The 23,092-nt window shown below is 41.1% G+C and overlaps 1 protein-coding gene and 1 pseudogene across 4 annotated transcripts in view; one reads left to right on the forward strand and one right to left on the reverse strand.

The window, feature by feature from the left end:
- Positions 1 to 23,092, reverse strand: part of Pdgfd (platelet derived growth factor D) — a 263,659-nt gene that overhangs the window by 140,075 nt on the left and 100,492 nt on the right. For 2 of the 4 annotated variants that reach the window (XR_012910068.1, XM_075966864.1), the window contains exon 2: positions 1,085 to 1,271. Coding sequence is in view for 2 of the 4 variants with exons in the window: in XM_075966864.1 (XP_075822979.1) it covers positions 1,085 to 1,271 (187 nt within the window). In the remaining 2 variants the exon portion in view is untranslated. Of the gene's footprint in view, positions 1 to 1,084; positions 1,290 to 23,092 lie in introns of all 4 variants that reach the window. The other 2 variants (XR_012910067.1, XM_075966863.1) reach the window with 1 other exon arrangement.
- LOC142846688 (proteasome subunit alpha type-7 pseudogene) lies at positions 19,858 to 20,592 on the forward strand (annotated as a pseudogene).

The following is a 23,092-nucleotide window of genomic DNA, read 5'->3' on the forward strand; positions in this document are numbered from 1 at the left end:
TGTTATTTTCTGGGGGAAAACAGCAGCATAATGAAAGCTGTCAGCATAATCAAAATGAAACAAAGGACAAGCAAGCTGGATGCACCTCTTTTTATTATTCAGAGGAAAATAAACTGTGGAAAAGATTTAGTAGTTCAGGAGTTCGTTGGCAATGCAGAATAAATACAGCCAGTAAAGTATGAAGAAGAAAAAGAAAATCCCCCAGAGGTCTTACAGAGATAATCGAGGGGGAAGATGCTGAAGCCTGAACTTTATCTGATAAGCATGTTAACGAGGGAGGGTCATTAGCGGACTCTCATCTTCTCCCCTGTTCAGGGAAGACGAGCACAAGGACACTAGGGTTGCTCGGCTTCCTTCCCACGTCTAGAGAGGTCCTGGCCTAAGTATCTGTCACCACTGCCTGTCATGGTTACAGAGGCCTGACCTCTGGAACAAGCAGGGTCTTGACACTTTGTGCCTGTGGCGGACTGTGGCCCGGTTACAGTTTGCAGCTCAGGGGACCTGGATTAGATGCATCTAATGTCTCACAAAGGCCTCTGTAGGTCTTGGAAAATCACAGATCCCCAGTCTATCCTCAGGGAAACATGTAATTGTGATTGATGGTAGTGTCTATTTCTGTGGGCCTTCTACACTGCCAACACAACACTTTTTTTTTTTTAGAAAGAAAGACCATTTTATTGTTAATATAACATTTGCCACTCTTTTCTTTGTAGGTACAACTGTGACTAGCCACTAAGCTGAAGTGAGATCTTCAGATTGTGAGCGTTTTATAGGGAAGGGGAAAGGAACTAATAAGAAATGTTTGGGTAATTCCAAACAGTTTAAGAAGAATGTTCGAGCCGGGCAGTGGTGGCGCACGCCTTTAATCCCAGCACTTGGGAGGCAGGGGCAGGCGGATCTCTATGAGTTCGAGGCCAGCCTGGTCTACAGAGCGAGTGCCAGGACAGGCTCCAAAGCTACAGAGAAACCCTGTCTCAAAAAATCAAAAAAAAAAAAAAACAAAAAAAAGAATGTTCGATGTGATGTTTTTCATTCAGTTCCTCCCACTTTAACTAGAACACCGAAAAGCATCATTTTCTCTTACCTACAGATGTCATTTTCTGCTTCCTCTAATCCAAACTGATGGTCAAAGGCCAGCTGTATGCGTGTTTTCTCCTGGGAATGGAGGCGCCATGTGAGGAGCAGGTTCCGGGGGTAGCTGCCGGGGAAGCGAGGACTCTGCACGTGGCCATGGCCTGTCACCTGGATGTTCTCATCTCTTCGGTACAAGTCTGTGAGGTGATTGCCCTCTGTTAGTAGTCACAACTTGTAGAAATTAGTATGCTGCTCCACTTACAGAAAAGTCAAAACAACAACAACAAAAAGAAAAATTTAAAACATGGCATTTCAATGCACTTCTTGATTTTGTTTAAAGATAGAGACCAAGTGGTGTACTTGGGTCAACAAAAAACATCCATGTTTCTATTTTGCCTGCTTTCTGAAATGCCTTACAGTTCCTAATGCCCATGCTTTGTAACCTTTGGTCTTTTCTCTCCATTACCCTTGAGAAGCAAACATATCCAATCAGACAAGATTGAAATCAAATGAGAGAATATCACCAAACAGTTCATGTCTTGTCTTTATTTTGTTATATAAAATGATTAACTTCAGTTTGGTAGTATTTCTAGTGGCTGCGGGGTTCAATAAATAAGGTTGAATGAATTAGTGAGAAAAGATAAATGAAGAGACTCTAATCATATCCAGGGCAACTTATAATTTGTCCAAATCAAAAGTTTTAGGTGAGTTTTTCTCTGATAAACTCCAGAAATCTCTCATTTGGCTTTCTGGGATATAAACAGATCCAATCTTTGTTTATTTTCTGAAGGCTTTATAATAGATAATTTATTTGCTTTCTGTCTTAGGTTGCTGGGAATAGGCTCCAGACCTGTTCTCCTCAAGCCATTCAGATGCTAGAAGTATCTCTGTTTTCATGATGGGACACCTGGGACTACAGAGAAGTTTCTGTGGGGTTCTTACAGAAAAGCTATGTGGTTAAAGAGGTATTTAGCTATGGGAAATCAGACTAGACTTGCCGACATCTAAGGATGGCAGTGGGGCTGGATATCCACTTCACATTGCCACTGCTTCAGTAAATCATGCCTGTGTGATGAGATCACAGTAGAATCTCTGATCACTCTTGAAGGCTTCCTGCTTGTAACCCATGCTTCACCAAGAGCTGACCCAGGAACTTGTGGAACCTTCCGGGACTTATCCTCCGAGTCTTATTATTTCACACTCCTAAATTTGGTGTCTTAGTATCAAACTTGAAGTATAATGTTTTCCTGCATTACCAAAGGACAACGTGGGAATCGTGTGTGAATAGCCAACTGTGCAGTACTGCAGCTGACTTGAGATTTTTCCAAGTGTCTAAAATGAGGTCAATTTTGGGGGCCTGTAAATTTAATCTGTGAAATGACGAGGGTGGCTATCATCAGAATTGCAACACTGCATGGTGGATATCATTTGATATGTTTCAGCATTTAGAGTTCTTGACATTTTCAGGGTTTCTGCATTCCATAATAAGTAGACTTCCAACCACAGTCTATTTGTATCCTTCCACAGGGAAAAAAAAGTCTTTGTGGCCTATAATTCAAGTGAGCCCGACTGGGGGAAGGCCTAAAAGGTGGGGCTGCTGAAGCCAGCTGTTACAACTTCTAAAATAAGAGAGAGGGTGATCAACAGGCACTCCTATGAGGAGGTACAAATGGAAGCTTTCTTTGGAACTCCCTGGATGGCTAATGCATTGCACCTAGCTTAGTCAGACTGAAGGAGAGGGAGTCGTTCCAGACATGAGCAGTGTGGCATTTGAAAAAGCTGAGGTTGCCTCCCTGGGCCTGGATGACAGCACTGGCTCTGTAACAGACATCCTCTAAGACAGGAGAAATGTTATTTCAAAGAACTAGAAACATCTGTCAGATGATATTCTTCTCTTTCTTCCCCCTTGCCCTTATACTGAAGAACACTGTCTCTCTCATTTTGTCCTGAGGAAGTCTTAGAGAACACACGCATGGAGTGACAAGCATCCGCACTGATTGGCCTGTAGGAAGACAAGATGTATTCTTTAAGTGCCTCCCAATTATATCCAAATCTAGCATAGCATTTGGAGCAAGAAATGCACACACATAATGCATGACACAAATAGAAGGAAGCGTACATCTCAAAAGGCAACTAAATACCTAGATTCCTCATTTATGTACTAAAGGGTTTGGGGCAAGTTTCTTTGGTCTTTTTCAGGCGTAATATCCAGTGGTTGCAAGTATTATGTGGATGCTTGTCACACCATGTAAACAAGTCCCAAAAGAAAGTTAAGAGGCAGGGGTAAACTCTAAGGGCATTGGTTGTCCTGAGGTCATGAGAACTAGGGGAAAGTGAATATAAGATGCGTGCTTAGAGGACAGCAGAGGCCTGTCCGCCACCGTTCACCTTGACTCTCAGCCTACAGTCTTTAAAGACGGATTTGGGAACACTGAAGAGACACACTGAAGCATCTGCACTTGATGTGAGTGGAAACGGAAAGCTCTGGGATGAATGAGTGGCTTGGCAAAGGGAAGATCAATCCACTGGCGGTAGGTAAAACGAATCACACAAAGAGTACTGCTGAAGAGCCATCTCCTGGGAGACGTGACAGAGGTTCTCACACAGCAGGGCAGGTGGCTATAAGTCCCAGAATCAAAAGGGACATATTGTAAAAGTCAGATAACAAAAGTATGGACCAGAGGCTTGGTAAGACCAGATGTGAGTCACAGGCCTCGCAGGGCGTTTTGCATTCTTTACTTGCTGCTGTGATAAAATGTCCTGACAAAAGTCACTAGGGGAGAAAGGCTATTTGGCTAACAGTTCCAAGTTGTAGTTCATCATTGCTGGAAACCCCAAATGATAGGAACTTCAAGCAGGTGTTCATATAATATCGACAACCAAGAGCAAGGAACAATCCATCACAGACACTCCCTGTCATTAACTTTGAACTAGACAGCTCCTTGTAGGCGTGCCTAGAGTCCTGTATCCCCAGTATCACATTGAAAATTAATCCTAATCATCCCACAGGGTGTGTGTGACCCCAGGGACCTTCAAAAAATGTTTGGCGACATGCAAGTTCAACGTGATATAGTGATGAGGAATTCAATTACAAATGTTGGTCTGTTTCAGGATAGGTGGCAGGGCCTGAGGGGAGTGAGCAGAGGAGATGTGAGGCCTAGAGATTCCAGAGGAAAGAGTGTGAGATACACTGAGCCCCCAGAGCCCAGGTGTGGAGCCATCCATCCTGAAGAGCCCAGGAGGAGGTCAAGCTTGGAGGAGGTCAAGCTTGGTGTTAGTTATCTGCTTGGGTGTCAAGTGACAACAGGCTTGCTTGGGAAAGCAGAAGTGTCCATAGGACAGAAACCACATTTGAGCTAAGATTCCTTGCAAAGAGACACTCTTACTGTCAAAGTCCAGGGCCAAACTGAGGAAACACCATAGCACTTGGCAACAGTGAGGTCAAGGGCCACCATTAAAGTCCATACTGAGAGGTTGTGTGAAAAGAGCTTTCTAAAATACATCTATCTGAGTACGTCATTACAGGCTAGATTATCTTAAAGATATGAACTGTGGTTATAAGAGAAACGACAACCACATCTGAAGGGAGACTGTGGAGGAGGTTATCATTTTACATAACACTCGATTGCAGAATGGTGAATTTACAAACAGCATTGTATTGAAATACTAAGGAAACAATCAGTTTTTAACATGGTTTTCTTACAAACAAGTGTCTTCCAAAGTCTACATTAATATAAACTCAGTGCGAGTAACAGAAGATTATACTGGTGTTTATTTTGTGCCAGACATTTTTTTTCAGCTCTTCTCATTTAATTTCCAGAGTCAAGTCGATGCGCATATGTGTGTTTTGTCTGTAATAGGCATGATTATAAAAAAACACTGTCATTATTTGACATATGAGGTTTCTGGTGCATTAAAAACACAAACCCAGGCAATCTGTCCCACAGTTGGTGTTTATAATGGTGGGGAAACTTGGGAGAGTATGTGGAAAATGCTTTCTGTGTAAACATGAGCACCTGAGTTTAGATTTGCAGCGCCCATGGAAAACCAAAAGCAGCTAGACACATCCATATTTCCAATACTCCAAGGGCAGATGGGAGCTGGAGACAGGAGAATTCCTGAGACTCACGGGTCAACTATCCTTGTGTATAGAGCAATGAGTACTAGAGACTATCTCACACCAGACAAAAGCTGATAATGGACATCAGAGTTTGTCCTCAGACCTCAACTTGTGAACCATGACACAAGTAGTCCTGAAATGACCCTCCTTCCGATAAAATAAATAAATAAACATCAATGGATAGAAGAAAGTGTCCTCTTTTAAGTGTAAAATTTGTTTTTGATTCTTGCCTATTTGCAGTACACTTTAACTTTTAAATCATATTGTATACATATAATTTATAATATCATGCCAACTCAGGGTTACTCTTGGCAGGAGAGTAGCAATGAATTATAGGAGCTGCGTATCAGTTAAACACCAGATAACTACAAACACTGTGCACCATCGCATTCCTGAACAAAAGCATTTACTTTGGTGTTCCAATAATGGCTAATGTTTATGGACCAATTATTATGTGCCAGGCACTCTGATAAGTGACTTTGAATTCACTTCTGCATTTAATCCCCATGGCAACCCTCTGCAGTAAGTAATATCAGCACTTTACAAAGGAAATTCTGGAGTTCAAGAAATCTATGACTCGAGGTCCAAAGTCACTCCAGAGCAATAACAGATTCTGGCATCTGACGTTACAGAGCAGTCTTATCCAGAGCCAAGCATGAGCTGTTAAAGCAAAAACATAAGCTATCCATAGTAACACACGTAATAGTAATTCCTATGTGTATGTACATAGCAGGAGTATAGACCCTTATTTTGTATCTTCAAATAGAAGGAGGATCTTATTTGTAGATTCTTAAAATTGAAACTATGGATTTAACTTTTAAAAATCCAATTAAAATAATGTCATCTGCCTCTATTATGTCCATAGCCCTTTAAGAAAGCACGGTCTCCCACCAAGTCCTGAAGGTCCTGAAGAGTCACTGGAGCACCGTCACCCCTAGGCGACAGCCACTGCTGTATGGCTGACCAAAGCACCAGTGTGTTCCCGACTGCACTATCCTCTGCCCAGCCAGGCTTCCACGTGATTCTGACACACGCTGAGATTGAGAAGCTTCCTGCCGTCTTGTGACCTGCACTGGGCTTCCTGTCACCTTGCTTTCTTCTGCATGCCATATTTGGCTTTTCATTTCACTTTCTTGACTTGAGACCTACCTTGAACTCATTTTCCTGTCTTTGACCTTGGAATCTCCTCCAAGATAGCACTACTGATACCCAGTAAACTAAGGTAAAATGATATTTACCTCTATGTTCTAGGATCTTACTTTTTATCTTAGCTGAAAAAAATCAGCATTGGTTCCATGAGGTACATTTGGCAATCCATTACAATATACAATAATGATGAAGAAATGGAGCCATGAGTATTGGTAATGTTTTTAATCACAATTTTATACTATAATATTATTTATGACATTAAATGCAAAGAGAGAATATTGAGTTATTGAAGTAACAAAATAGTCAATGATAATTAATTCTATAGATACAAATACTGATGCAGCCTGCAGTTTTGCCATCTCATAAATGTTCAGTGCAGCAAGTCAGAATCATGATCCTCATAAGAGAGATGAGAGTCAGAAGCTGAAGTCACAAACCTATATTCTTCAGCTACCCGTCCAAAGTCAAACACAGTCACACAGTTAGGAAATTTTTAGCTCACAAAGGGATTGTTACTGTAGTGGCATTTCATTTGTATTTTAATAAATAAAGCTTTCCTGAATATCAAAGAGTGAAACAACCCCATTGGTCAGTCTTACAGACCAGGCAGTGGTGACACACACCTTTAATCCCAGTAGCTGCATTAGTTTGTCATAGAAACTGGGCATTTTATTCCAGTGGTGTGTACCTTTAATCACAGCACTGGGAAGAAATATAAAATGGGAGGATACAGCTCTCAGCCACAGTCTCATTCTGAGATTCCTGGAGGCAGGGTGGCCATTTCAGACTGAGGTAGAGGTAAGAGCAGCCAGTGGCTGGCTGTTTTGTTTTTCTGACCTTCAGGATCAACCCTAATTTCTGTCTCTGAGTTTTTATTGATCATGTTTCATATTAAGTTCCATTTTTGCAAAGACTGTTTTATGATCTTACACCATGTCGTTGCCACATTGCCCAGAAAGTATCCAAAAGATTTATAAATATAGTCTCAGTCCTGTTTCTAAGCAACCACAGGGATGAAAATGAGGGTTCTACATAGCCGTTGTGGAAGCCCATTACACATTTACAAAAGTGAGAAACATTGCCACTGATTCCACTATTTTACTTTCATTATTATCACTTGTTTTGATTTGAAGGAGGGGGCAGGATCTCTTGTTGCTCAGACTGACCTTAAACTCACTGTGTAACTCAGGATGACCTTGAACTCCCTATTTTCTTGCCTTTATCTTACAAGTTCTGGGAATATAGGTGTGTACCACCATCCTTGATTATCATGATTTATTCAAATTTTAAGCAATTAATTTTTGTAGCATTTTAACAGGGAGCAAACTCATCAAGGAGAGCTAAAATGATTGGGAGAAAGAATGAACACTTGATAGAGAATCACTAGAGCTGTCCCATGGCTTCCATCTCCCTTGAGCTCACCCCATCCCCTGGTTCCATCATCTTTGAGCTCACCCTGTCCCCTGGTTCCATCATCTTTGAGCTCACCCTGTCCCCTGGTTCCATCATCTTTGAGCTCACCCTGTCCCCTGGTTCCATCTCCCTGAGCTCACCCCATCCCCTGGTTCCGTCATCTTTGAGCTCACCCTGTCCTCTGGTTCCATCATCTTTGAGCTCACCCTGTCCCCTGGTTCCATCTCCCTTGAGCTCACCCCATCCCCTGGTTCCGTCATCTTTGAGCTCACCCTGTCCCCTGTGTCCACTTCCCTTCAACTCACCTGGCTAACTCACTGGTCACATGGTATGTGTAGGCTTCCTAAGCTAACAACACATCCCTGGCTGGATGACAGAGGATTTAAGAGTCTGGTTCAGATAAGGGTTTTGTTTCAGGGATCAAAATTACTAATAATTTGAGCATAGCTAATAGAACACTGAAGTAACTGTGGAATTCTGGGAATAAATCTAGCATGTGGTATTAATAATGAGATATGTTTTACCCCTAAAACCAGTACTTTTAAACATTCATTGCTGGGAGGTGGTGGCACACACTTTTAATCCCAGCACTTGGGAGGCAGAGGCAGGATGATCTCTGTGAGTTTGAGGCAGCCTGATCTACAAGAGCTAGTTGCAGGACAGCCAGGACTGTAACACAGAGAAACCTTGTCTTGAAAAGCCAAACAAAAATTCATTAATTTACTTTTTGTGTGTCTACGTGTGTACTTGTTCATATGTGTGAGTGTGACCCTGCAGCATGTGTGTGAGACCCACCTTGGGTGTTGGTCCTTGTCTTCCACTTTGACTTATAAAAGCCCCCTGGTCATTCATAGGTACACACACAGGCCAGCTAGCCCAGGAGCTTATTTGGCTCTCCTGTGCCCACTCCCATCTTAAGCTAGGCATGCTGGGATTACAGATACTCACTACAATGCCAACTTTACATGACTTGGGCAGATTGGAACCCAGGCTTCCCACTTACACAGAAACACTTAACTCACTGAGTCATTTCTCCAGCTCCCTTGAAAGTGATATTAGGTATTGATTGTTGTCATTTCCAGTAATGTCAGAAACTGATGGGTTTAAACAAACTGGTAAAATACATTATTTAGAAAAATTATTTCTTAGAAATTTAGAAAAGTGTCTGGTAACACAAAATAATGCATTTCTATTTGTGTTGAACATGTCATAAAGGAATTAACATTAATCTTTGAATTTAAAAGCAATGTAGTGTATCTTTTGATGATTTTAAAGCTATGTAAAGACTCCCCTCCAAGCCAACTGAGAACCTAAGATAAAAACTAAAATACTCAAAGGCACTTTATACTTTTCTTGAAAGTTTGGGGGGAGAGTTAAAAAAAATCATATTGCAGATTTAAAATTTCTTGTCTTATTCAACCACATAACTTCTATGTCTTGCCAGTCTGGGCATATGGAGCCACTCAGAACAAATCAGTCTTATGGTATGTGGATGGATGGTTGCTGGAGATAATGAGGGGCAGATAACAGAAGATAAAGTAAAAAAATAAAATACAATTTAATCAAAAGAACATAAATCAGACTAAATATTTTCTTTGTAAGGAATTCAATTCCATTGTAACCCTGGAGAGCTGGCATTTGTGTGCACATATTTACTATAAATGCTAGCAGATTAGCCTTGAGAGTATGCCATGGAAAGAACTGGACTTGCTCTCCCTGCTTTAATATTAATTCAGAAATGGGTACTTCTTATTGAAGATTACTTGCAGGTTCATTTGTAACTAGCTGAACGATAACTAGGGCCCAGTCCACTTGGAAAGTCATGGCATGAACAGAAGAGGCAGACAAGAAAGTAAAAAAGTGTGTGCTGGAGGTGATTCATCAGGTTCTTGATTGCTTTTTATTACTATGTGATATGAGAAGTGAGGTGATGGACTGACTCTCCACAGACTCTCACTCTGTGCCAGAAACTATTTGAGCTCTAAGCTCAGGCCGATACAACTCCAGCTCTGTGCTTTACAAGAACATTACTTCAGTGTTATTACTCAACCACTTACAAAGAGGTCCACAGTCTTGTTCAACAAATACAAACATATTATAAAATGTCCTAGCATGAAAGATGGTGCCTGTTAAGACCTGGTGCAGAGTATTGATGCAGACATAAAAGTATAAAAGAAACAGGAAATGGAGAGTATAAAATAAAGGAAGGCAAAAGGTCCTTTATTTAAAGATGAAGAGGTAAATTATAGAACAGAGCCTAAAACAAAGGGCTGGTGAAATTAAACTTAAGGAAATAATTTCCTACCAATTAATTTCTAACCTAAAAAGTACAGGGTTGGAGTCTCTGAGAAAGAGGATAATTAAAGTTTAACAATATGAGTTAAAAACAGCAAGGAACATAGTCAATGCTTTTTCTCTTCAATGTTTGTTTACTCACTAAAGCTTGCAGTTAATGAACTAAACTCCTCCCGCCACTGCCACTGACTGCAAGTGGGGCAATCTTCCTGAAGGAACGGTGGTTAGCACCTTGCACGTGCGCACAGTGAGAATCCACATTACTATCCCCACTGTAGTGGATTAATTAAAAATTGCTGCAGGATCAACACTTCCTGCAAACAGTCTTCATCTCTGCCTGTCTCTGTCCTATTAAGTAATACTATTAAATTTTTCTGTTTATGATGATTTTGGCAGGATTGAATGCATACACATTCACATTTGTGGAGTGCACACACATACACATGCACACAGACATTACACACATGCAAATGTATGCACATGCACACATAGGCACACATGAACACACATACACACACAGAAACACATATGCACACACAAGCTCATAGTTCTGCAAACCAGGGTATAGAATAGATTTTTTAATGAAATTATTTTATAAGGGTATGTTTTAGGTGGAATCAATCAGTTGAGTAAAGATATGTTAGTAACATTTCTCATTACTGTGAGCAACACAGTATGAGGAAATAAAGAATAATCACAGCTTAAGGTTTCAGAGGATATATTTCTTGGCCACATGACCTGAGCAAGAATATGGGGACATGATATTGTGACAGTAGAGAAACGTTCACCTCCCAGCAGGCAGGAAGCACAGAGAGGAAGACAGGAAGGTTCCAGAGACCAGATAGTCCTCAGAAGGCCTGCGTCCCAGTGACATACTGTCCACCACTTAAGGTTCCAGAACATTCTAATGCAATGCTACCAGCTAGGAACAGGGATTAAATATATGATTCTGGGAAGAACAGTTTACAGAAGCATAGCAAACTCTGGTATGGGATTGGCCAGTCAAAAAAGATGTTCATGATTACTTGAATGAATATTTATGTATATACCATACCTGGCCTAGCTCCAGAGTCAGCACCCAGCCCTAGTCCATCCTTTGTGTTACCGATACCTTTTGCTACCCTATGTGAATCTTGTCTGAGAGTTTCCCCATGGATACAAAGCCTATGTAAAACTTGGTTAGGGGGGAAACCTGAAAACCACGCAGTACCTCCTGAGTCAGGTATTTGCCTTTGGCACTGTATTTTTGGGGCTTCATTCAGGTCATTTTGAGATATGAAAATCTACATATTAATGTGTAAATATCAGGAAAAATAAAAAAGCTGAATGGCTAAGGGAAAGTGCCTCAGTCTACCAAGGTTGGGGACACCTGCAGCTGCTAAAACTAAATTCATTCTCAAGGTGTCTCTGCGTCTTCATTTCCTGGACCTGCGTGAACAGCACACCCATGATAGCCCATGATTTTGGTATATGTCAATTTAGTCATGGTAAGAAGACAGTTCCTAATTTGACTTCCATCTCAGATATCATTTTAATGTTGCAAAGTATGCATGTATATAACATACTTGGATATTTGACTACCATTTGTAATGTCTCTGTGAATAATGGAACATGGTGAGATACAGACAAATCATAAAAATGTAATAAATCTTAAGATGCAAATATATCCAAAGATGTGTCCATGTTTGCTGGTAAAGAATCAAGTAGCCTATGAGACCACAAAGCTGGGATGATGCACACAGTAACTTTATTGTGATTTGTTACTGATGCTCTACATTCACTGCCCACAGAAGAAAACCAAAGCCAGCAGAAATCAGGAAATACCTCAATTTGTCACAAAATTCTCAAACTTCTGAGAGACTGAAGTAAATCTCACATTGTGACAATGCTTAGAATCTGCTTGTCAAAAGCTGGTGGATTTTAAGGAGAATAAATACATAGTTGTATCTAGCAGCCAAGGATGATAAAGTAATGAACAGGAAATGTGGACAAATTCTCCAGCATTAGGTGTTAGCCTTTAAAATAACATTACGTCCTAAAATGTTCACTAAAAAAAAATCAAGACAACTCATTACTTAGGGGACCCATACTTCTGAATCAATACTGGAGGGCATAGATGGCTTCGAAGACCTTGGAGTCTCCATATGAGGACTTGCATTTGGACTCACACTGTTACAAATGAATGTATCCAGCTATCATTTTACTAGTATATTATACAGCTTAGACTTATCAATAAATGATCCTCTGAGATTGCCATGGAAACCAGGCTATGAAAAGCCAGAGAATGCAACAAGGTTCTCTTTTTCTTCTTAGATTGGCAGGAAACAAATGGTGATTCTGTTCATTCTTAGAATCTTGGGTGTAAAATGTAGCTGTGATAGAAGTTGATGTAGGAAAAAGAGCAACTTGAAAACTGAAGGGCTACAGGTAACCACTGAGGACTTGGCAGGAGAAGGCAGCACAGCACCCCTGCACTGGAGAACAGGCAAGCAGCCGAGAACACCTGCGCTCATGAGAAATACGTGGATTTAACGTTCTCCTTAAATAAAACATTACATTCCAAAGCATGCTTTTTTAGCATGTATGTCTTTACACTAGACTTAAAAACTATATTCTGAATAAAATAGAGATCTCATAAGTGTGAACCTGACTAAATTTGAAACTACCTAGGGGTTAGTATACCAGAACTCTGCAGAATGGAACATTACACTTAATTGCAATATCACATGAAAAATTTGCATGGTTGTTTAATTTGGATATTCATCTGTTTCTATTTTTAATTTTGCCTAAAAATAGAGTCACACAGCATCCTTTGATGTGTGTAAAGAGTTCATATGAAAATGCCATATTGAATACCAGCTGGGTTTTTCTCCTGATTTCATGTTTGTGCTACAGTGTCCAAAACCTCAGGAGAAACGTATTTTCTCTTGATTTATCAGTTTTCAAAGAGAAGCTCTCAGGAATAATTTTTGTGTGAGTCCTACTGGGGTTTTGCACTACAATATTTATCATTTTGACAAACTGTCAAGTGCTGTTTTGACGTATAGGTAAAAGGACTGTGTGAGCAAAAAGGCCTTCGCTGGTCTGTCCTAAGACTCTGCACAGGGGTGGGGTGGACACCCTAACTCTGTGACGAGGAGCAGCAAAAAGACCCAAGAGTTAAAATGTGTCCTTGGGCACAGCTACAACAGAGTTTACTATTGGGAATGCAGTACAAAATCAAAATGTGGGAAAGAGAAACTGGAGGTTCAGCCACGAAGGGAAGGCTCAGCCAGGCTCTCAAGCTGACAGCTTCAAGTCCGCCAGTCAATTTCTTCTGGATGTTTGGGAATTCCAGATTTGATAATGCTACTTTTGTTTGCTTTCTGAGCCAATGCACCCAGCCACCTCTGTGTGATGCTATACAACCTCTGGAGTTGATGGCGTTTTGCTGTCTGCTCTGTCTCTATCTGCTCTTTACATTGGTTTGCTATATACTTAACAAATTCCTATTTGAAAATGAAAGCATGGCTATTGTGGTTCACTCTCCAGACCATAGCAAACATGACCACAGGAGAGAGCTTCTCCTCAATTGAAACAGAACCATATGTTCAGCTACCTAATAATCTTGTTCCTTAATCCAAGCTGGCAAGGACTGAGGACAAAGATAACAGTGACTTAAAGTATAAGGGTGATGAGTTTATCACATACAAAGTAAGAGGTGCCTTTAGTTTGGGTGAATGCTGAGCTCTCTGAAGCAGTCATGAGTCATTTGGCATGTCTATTGTTCCCTCCTGGGGTAGTCTATATGGTGTTAATAGAAAAACCCGCTTTGGGAGCATTATTAGCAGGCTTTCTTCTGCTGTCACAAAAGACACAACCTGATAAGAAACAATGGAAAGAAGAAAGTTCCATCTGGGTAAAAATGGCACGGCCATGGCCAGAGCAAGAGGATGGCTGGCTGGCCACATTACACTTACAGACTGGAAGAGGGGTGTGATCAACCCCACGCTCAATTATCTTTATCCTTTTTGTTCAGATCAGGATCCCAGTCCAGAGAATGATGCAGGCCACATAGTATGGATCTTCCCACCTCAGTGAAGTTACCCTATACAGTCCTCCAGAGACCATGCCAAAGGCTGTCTTCTAGACAGTGTAGATCACATGAAACCAATAGTGCTAACCATCACAGCATGTCACAGCCACAAAGGAATCTTAGTTCCCAGAAGAAGTTCTATGTAGAAGTCTTTACTCATTTCTTCACTATTCCAAAATCTCTGTGCAAGAGTGAGATATTTTTGTTCCCTTTAATGCTGTATGTTGAAATCATAAGCTGCATGCTGATCTTACAAGGGAGAACAATCATCGGAGAGATACTTAGGTCAAAAGAGTGGAATCCTCATGGACAAATTAGTGACTCTATGAAGGAACACCTAGAGGTACTCTTAGCATTTTCTACCAACTTAGGGCATGATGACAAGGTGCCATCAGTAACTCAGGAAATGGCCCTCACCAGATATCAGATCTGCTGGTACCCTGATCTTAGACTTCCTGGTTTCCAAAACTATGAGGAAATAAATGAAATGTCTGTTTTTTTTCATAAGCTGTCTTGTTATTGTGTTATAGCAATACAAACAACTAAAGTGCACATTGCTTAATTATAACTTGGATCTTTCTCCTGTGTATTTCATCATTCAGTTTATAGAAATAAATACTAGAAATTAGTTATTTTGTAAGTTAGCCCACTTGAATGTCAGTCTTTTCTTACCATCTCTAGTTCTAACCAACCTGTCCTAGGGTTTCTATTGCTGTGAAGACACACCATGACCACAACAACTCTTATAAAGCAAAAGCATTTAATTGGAGTGGTTTACATTTTCACAAGTTTAGTCCATTGTCATCACAGTGGTACATGGTGGCATACAGGCAGACAAGGTGCAAATTGAGCATATGAGACCTCAAAGCCTGCCTCCACAATGACAAACTTCCACTTCAACAAAAGTCATACCTCCTAAGAATGCCACTCCCTTTGGGAGTCATTTTCTCTCAAATGGACCACATCTATTCCCTGGCCCCCAAAAGCTTGTAGCTTTATTATAATGCAAAAATGCATTCAGTCCAACTTCAAAAGTCCCCCAAGTCTATAACAGTCTCAAACTTATTTAAAAATCTAAAGTTCAAAGTCCCTTCTGAGATTCATGCAGTATCTTAGCTGTAATTCCCTGGAAAATAAAGATCATACTCCCAACATATAGTGACACAGGATATTCATTACCATTCCAAAATTTCGGAAAGGAACATGGTGAGGAAATACTGGACCAAAGCAAGACCAAAAACCAGCTGGGCAAACTCCAAACTTTCCATCTCCATACCTGATGTCAAAAGTCTCTTCAAACCCCCGACTCCTCTCAGCTTTGCTGACTACAAACACTTCTTTCTCTAGGTCTGGTTACATAGTTAGCAGCTCTCCTTGGCAGGTATCTCATGACTTTGGCATTCCCAACACTTTGGGGTGTCCACGACAAACTAGGTTTCACCTTCACAGCTTCACACGATGACCTCTCTGGGCCTCCATTCAGGGACCCCTGGCACATGACTGGCCTCGGTGGCTTTCCTCAGACATGGAGGCAAATTCTATCACTCTTTTCTTCTATCATTAACTCCAGAACCATGTGGCGTAGGCGCTAACTTTTGCTACTTGTTGGACCTGAAACATGGTCTTCACCAATTTTATGGTTTTGGTGGATTTCTTCATTGACTACACTTGGCAGTCCTGAAACCGGATCTCTAGACCAGGCTGACCTCAGACTCAGAGGTCTGCCAGCCTCTGTCTTCTGAGTGCTGCCATGGAAGGTGTGAACCACCACATCTGGCTTTAAGCTTTTCTTTAATTCCTTTCACAATTTGGAAACTTAGCTGGGTGGGGTTGTGCCCTGAGGTCAGCACTCCCTCTGTTCCATTTCTTACATTGTTCATCTTCTTAAACACAGGATTTAGCTCCACTTTACTTTCTGGTGCTCCTTTTCTCCTCAAATTTCCTTTCTCGGTTTGCTTCATCAGAGTTAACAGGAGTAACCACACAACAGAGTCTATGCTAGGCTGTTCTGAGATTTCCTCTGCCAATTGAATTAATCCAAAACTCTCCACTTTAGCCTCAGAAAAACTTTTCTGACAAGGACAAAAAGTAGCCACTTTCTTCACCAAAATAGCATAAGAATGGCCTCTAGGCAACATAGTAAAATTCTTCTCCTTTGAAATCTCTTTAACCAGTCCCTCACAGTTTAAATCAGTCTTAGCACCACTGCTTTCCATGTTCCTACTACTATAGCCTAGTAAGCAGCACTTGAAAGTATTCCGCTGCTTTTGTAACCCAAACTCCTGAAGTCTTTATTCCTTCAGACAACAGCATGGCCAGACGTATTACAGCAATGCCCCAGTCCCTGGTACCAACTTCTATTTTAGTTAGGGTCTCTACTGCGGTGAAAAGACACCATGACCACAGCAACTTATAAAGAAAACATCATTTCATTGAAGCTGGCTTACATTTTCAGAACTTCAGTCCACAATCATCATGGTGGGACATGGTGACGTGACACGCAGGCAGACATGGTGGGACATGGTGACATTCAGGAAGATGAGGTGCTGGAGAAGTAACCCAATTTCCTACATCTTGACTTGCAGGCAATAAGAAGTGGTCTGAGACACTAGGTGTGGCTTGAGCATATATGAGACATCAAAACCCACATCCACAGTGACACGCTTCCTCCAACAAGGCCACACTGCCAAATACTGCCATGCCTTTAGTGACCATTTTTTCGAATGACCTCAAAACACATCACCAAAGGTCCTTTTAATTAATAAACTACATGAATCCCACACACTCACATATGGAAATGTTCCATAAACAATAATTAAAATGCAAAAATATTGCTCTTTTCCTCTACTAGGGGAATTGTTAGTGTGTGGCATGCCTTGCAAAGACTCATACTGGGGATGTTGCTCATGTCTTGTATTATTACAAGGGCTTGCGATGTGGCTCAGTGATAGACATGAGCAAAGCATGCACAATATTCTGAGCCTGTCTCTAGCACTGCGAACCAAACGAAAGCAAAGTGAAACAAAAGAAAAAGGAATTTCAATACATATACCAAGGTGATAACATTTATAAGAGCTGGATCTCAAAATACCTATTAGAGACTGATAGAATGTCGGTGTCCACTGTTATATTACAGACCAGCTCATGGCTACTGCTGAAGATGCTGTTTTGTAAGGTATAATGGCAGCATTTTGCTGTGTAGAGAGAAAAGTGTTACAATGGTTATTATGGTTATTACTGGTGAATAATTATGAGAAGTAGGTTTTTTTCTTGTTTATTTCGTAGGCAGATGTTTAGATGTAAGAAATTAAAATTAAGATTAACATTTATTTTGTAAGGTTGGAATGAAGATAGGATAAACAAATTTCTTAGGCATTCTGATGGAAAATTTTTCATGGGCCATTATATATTGACTCCTCTTGAAACACTAATTCTCTCCCTTTTCCCTCACTTCTCAGACTGAAACCTTTGGCAAATAAAGGCTGCTTTGTTCCTTGTGACTTGATGCTTGATAGGAAATGATAGGTCCTTTCAATAAAAGTAAACAAATGAAACTCAGAATACCCTGGAGGCAAGGCACGGATATGTGAATACACAACACCAAAGCGCGCTCTCTCTCTCTCTCTCTTTCTCACACACACTCACACACACACACACACACACACACACACACACACACACACACACACTGTACTGAAGAAAATAGGCTAGTCATGACTCCCTTGGCTGAACAAGGTCATTGCTGTTTTGAAGCTTGATTTATACACCTCAGTTAAATTCATGTAGTGTACTCTTGCTGGCAAATCTCTGTACACCGTGATGCCTCTGAGAGTACTGCCCAGCTTGCACAGTCCTGCTTGTTGTGAATAGTACCAGGCTGTTCTGCCACCCTGCCATTCAGGTTAAGTTTCAGCCAACCATGGCCACACTACTCATGTCTGTTTTCCTAGCCTTCACTTACTCCATCTGCCATAGTATGTGGTGGTGATTAGTTGTAAATGTCAACATTCCATTATAAGAATCACTGAGGAAGGGTCTTAATCATGTTGGCCTTTGTGCACAACTGTGGAGTTGTCTCAACTGTTAATTGATCTAGCCTACTGTAGGCTGGACCATTCCCTAGGCTAGACATGAATGGATGAGTGAAGAGACCTGGCTAAGCAAGCAAGCAGGTAGCATGTATGCATTCATTTCTCTTCACTTTTGACTGTGGACGTGATGAGACAGTTTGCTTTGAGTTTCAGTCTTCTGTGAAAATAAACCTTTTCCTGCCTCATGTTGCTTTTTTGTTAGGATAGTTTATGACAACCACAGAAGTGAGAATCAGACATATGCTCCTCTCTATTTACTTTGCATGCCTCTAGGGTGGTCTGCCGTGATACTCTAGTGTGGTCTGCCGTGATAACTCTAGTGTGGTCTGCCGTGATAACTCTAGTGTGGTCTGCCGTGATAACTCTAGTGTGGTCTGCTCCGATGACTCTAGGGTGGTCTGCCGTGATACTCTAGTGTGGTCTGCCGTGATAACTCTAGTGTGGTCTGCTCTGATGACTCTAGGGTGGTCTGCCGTGATACTCTAGTGTGGTCTGCCATGATAACTCTAGTGTGGTCTGCCGTGATAACTCTAGTGTGGTCTGCCGTGATAACTCTAGTGTGGTCTGCTCTGATAATAACTCTAGGGTGGTCTGCCGTGATAACTCTAGTGTGGTCTGCTCTGATAATAACTCTAGGGTGGTCTGCCGTGATAACTCTAGTGTGGTCTGCTCTGATAATAACTCTAGGGTGGTCTGCCGTGATAACTCTAGTGTGGTCTGCCGTGATAACGCTTCTTCCGGTTTTATGCATTTCACTGTGTCTTTGTCTCAGATCATCAAATCATCCCAGTACTCCTATATATTTTTTTGCTTGTTTGTTTTTCAAGACAGGGTTTCTCTGTGTATTCCTGGTTGTCCTGGAAATCATTTTGTAGATGAGGCTGACCTTGAACTCACTAAGCTCCCCTTACCTCTGCCTCACAAGTGCTGGGATTAAAGCCATGCACCAGTACCACCTGGCTTTTACTCCTTGTTTTACTGCACAGCGTTAACGATGCTGACTAGTGTTTTTTCTCTAGGTGGCATTTTCTTCTCCAAAGGCCAGGAAGGATTCCTCCATTTGCCTGTTCTTCCACCACAAAGCTCTGCACCATCCATGCTCTTCCCTGCATCAGGACCATCAATTGCATGCTCTCCGACTCGCAACAGTTTGCCCACCTTCCCTTTGGTGAGCATCATTTTTTATGTTCATTGTAACCTTTTCTGTTCTTAAATACACATTGTACTTACATTCTGTATGGGGAGGGCATAGTTTTCAGCTGATTTTTCCAGAAGAATCTGTACATGGTCAGATTATGTTTACTTGATTTCACACCCAGCATCTGATGAAGACTTGATAAAATAGATTCAACTTTGAGTCTCTAGGGAATAGCATGGTGCCTGGCACAGGTGAGGTCAGCATGACATGACCTGGTCAATAAATGATTCAATACTGATTACATTTTTTCCTTATAGTCATCAAATTCTACCACACTATTAAATTTAACTGGATTAATGATTTAGTTAAAGTTTGAAAAGTTTGATAATACAAATTACAGTAAAAGAGATATGAAAGACATAAATACTCACAAAATATAAAGCTGGAAAAAAATCATATATATTTAATCCTGAATAAAAATGTCAAAAGTTGGTCTGCATTGATGAGTTACAGCCTAGCCACCACTGTCTTCTCACCAAAGGCCACCTCCTCCATGTAAACTATGCACGAGATTGGTCAAAAAGGGCTCCACCATGCAAGTGTTCAGTGAAGGGACATTGTTGTTCTTGATGTGGAAAAAAGTCAATGAGTAAGCTACAAAATGAAAGAACAGTACAGAAGATCTGTGCTTTGGACTATAATGTCTGCTTGGCCTCTGCAGGCCTCACTGCTGATGCAAGGATATTCATCAACAGGGCATGGGTAGAGTGCCAGAGTCACTGTCTGACTGGGGAGGATCCAGTCACTGTAGACATTGCCAGCTACATTGCCAGTCTAAAGCAGTGCTATACTCAAAGCAATGGACAGAGGCCATCTGACTTCTCTGCCCTGATTGTGGGTTTTGACTTGGATGGCACCTCCAGACTCTATTAGAATGACCTGCTTGGCACACACTGTGCCTGGAAGGCCAATGCCATCGTCTAGGCACCAAGACTTAGTCTGGGCAGCAAGTCAGTGTGTGAGTTTCTAGAGAACAACTGCACTGATGATCTGATCATCAAAGCGATGATCAAGGCACTTCTTGAAGGAGACCAGTCAAGGGGCCAAAACATTTAACTTGTTGTCATGAGGTAAGATCATCTCTTAAGAGTCTAAATCCTGAAGAAATAGAGATGTTGCTGAAATCAAAGAAGATAAAGAAGAAAATGAAAAGAAGAAACAAAAGAGAGCATTTTGATAAAGTGAGCATTGGCTACATCAGGTTTCAACTTCGGTGTTGTGGGCCTATGTCAACTTATCTGAGAGCTTAGTAAACATCTACACTTATTAGCTAAAAAAAAGTGCCCAAAATTATGGCATTCATCCAGATATAGTATGGTAAAGAACATTGTGTAAAAATGTTTGCCCTGAGCATGGAGAAGAAATAAATGTCTGAGTACTTGTTACATTAGCTAGCACTGCTTGAGAAGAAAAAATAGGGATGCACATAATCTATGTAAAGAAATGTGTGTGCTCTTTTCTAACTTTGTATTGATTATGATTTCCCATCATGCATCATAATCCCGCCCCCCCCTTGTCCTCAGCCCTCTGTCCTTGCAATCCCCACCCTCAAAATCTCCAAATTTAAAAGAATAACCAAAAAAATCTAACAAACAAAACATCTCAATGTGGAAACTATAGTGTGGCCCAGTGAGTCACACAGTATACCCGCTCTTTGTGGGAGGTGGGAAAGTTGGCCTTGGAGACATAAGCCCTGAAAAGCTGGCCCTATCTTGCACCAGTTGCAGCAATCAGGAGAGGAGGGAACTGCACCTTGCCTACGAAAACAGTATAGTTAGCCCTGGTGGTGGAGTGCAGGTGAGGCCAGGCCCAAGCATGTTAGAGCAGGAGAACAATCCCCCCTCCCCCCTCACTGCCTGCTGCACTGGGTGAAATAGCCTAGGCAATGCTGGAGAGCTCTCCCTGGTGGTGAAGATTAGGAAAACTGGTAGGCTGACCAACCCAGCTACCACCCAGGCCCACACCCTCAGCTATAAATTAGTCCACTCCCACTCCTCATCCATGAAGTGCTGGAGTAAGAAATGTGTTTGAATGGAGTTTGCTCCACTGCATTTGTCATTGGTAAAATATATCCTGTAACTTAGGTGATTTTTTTTTATTTGAAAGTAGTGACAATATAAACTTCTGTACACAGCTGTGATAAACACCCCGGAAATGTGCGTGTGTTTTTCACCAAATGCAAAGCAGCACAGAAATGTCATTAGGCTGAGCAGACAGAGGAATGACACGGAAGAGTGAACACCAGCTGAGCCCTGGAAGACAGAGGGTGAAGAGGCTCTTAGGACAGTTTAGCTGCAGCAGGCACAACAGCAGATGCAGTGGGCTGCAGAAGCTGCAGCAGGCGCAACAGCAGATGCAGTGGGCTGCAGAGATGTAGCTCCACAGTCTAATGCTTGAACTTCTCTTGACATTGTTTCTAGACATAGTAGGCTGGAGAGCTAGTTCATTAGCTTTATTCTAGCAAATTTAAGATGACTGAGGCAGTCTAAAGGACATATACAATCCAAATAGTGTCACCAAATTCTCTTCATTTAGTATTTTCTAATGTATTATAGATGATTTATTGGTAGGTTCTGAATGAAAATTGAAAATATTTTGGCTTCCAAAATGGCTTAGTGGGTAATGGCACCTGCCTTTTGCCCTGATGAGTTGAGTTGAATTCCCAGGACCCAAGTGGTAGAAAAAGAATAGACTTCTGTGGGTTTTCCTCTGACCTTCTTAGGTGTGGTGTGGTGTGAATGTGTGTGTGCACACATGCACATACAGGTAAGTAAGAATGTAACAAAAGGAGACATATTTTAAAAGTTTTAGTCCAACAAGAATGAGAAAATCCATAGAGAAGCACAAGTATTAATGACAGTAGCTATTTGAACTTGTTACACTTTGAACAGATACTTACACACTTAAAGAAACACAAATGTTTCAAGAACCTGTGGAAATAGGCAATGGGGTATGTATGCTAAAATTTAAATTTACAAAAATGATTTTATCCTAAGAATATTAGGCTGAAGAAATGGTTACAATCAGCATGTTTTTGTGTATTTTTATAGAACTGCCACATATTATATCTCTTCCACCACCATGAGATTCCCTCCATAAACTCCTAAAACAAAGGAAATAGTTTAAAACACACAGGAATGTCAATAAAAAGATATCAAGTTCATTACATCTTAAATTCATTCTGAGCACTTGCATGATTTATCAGTTGTGGGGAACACATTGAAATCCTGGGTTCTGAGCCCTGTTTTCCCAAATACTCTAGGGCTCGAGGGCTTATCTGCATTGTATTAAGAACATGTGGCCAAGTTAAAATCAAGATGAACTTCCTAAACAACTTCTTGCAACAGAAACATCTTAACACACCAAGAAAGCATTTTGAGCTATAATTAATCTAGACATGAGTAAAGTTTTTTCCTTATCTTCAGACTAAAAATAAAGGGTCAGACAATGGCACCCACCCATGTACACATCTGGGCTGCGGTTGTTTCAGGAATGCAAGCAATGAAGTGATTCTTCTCAGTCTGACTCACTAGCTGTTACTAAAATATCTTTAACGGTATTATTTTGGGAGACTAAGGGCCTGGGGGTGAATTCCTGAGAACATCCAGTGGTAAATTACATTGTGTTCCATTTCATCTCTCTGTATTTTAAAAATCCTTTCATGTCTTTGTGATGTC

The sequence above is a fragment of the Microtus pennsylvanicus genome, chromosome 3 (genome assembly GCF_037038515.1).
Source record: "Microtus pennsylvanicus isolate mMicPen1 chromosome 3, mMicPen1.hap1, whole genome shotgun sequence".
In the NCBI taxonomy this organism is placed as follows: domain Eukaryota; kingdom Metazoa; phylum Chordata; class Mammalia; order Rodentia; family Cricetidae; genus Microtus; species Microtus pennsylvanicus.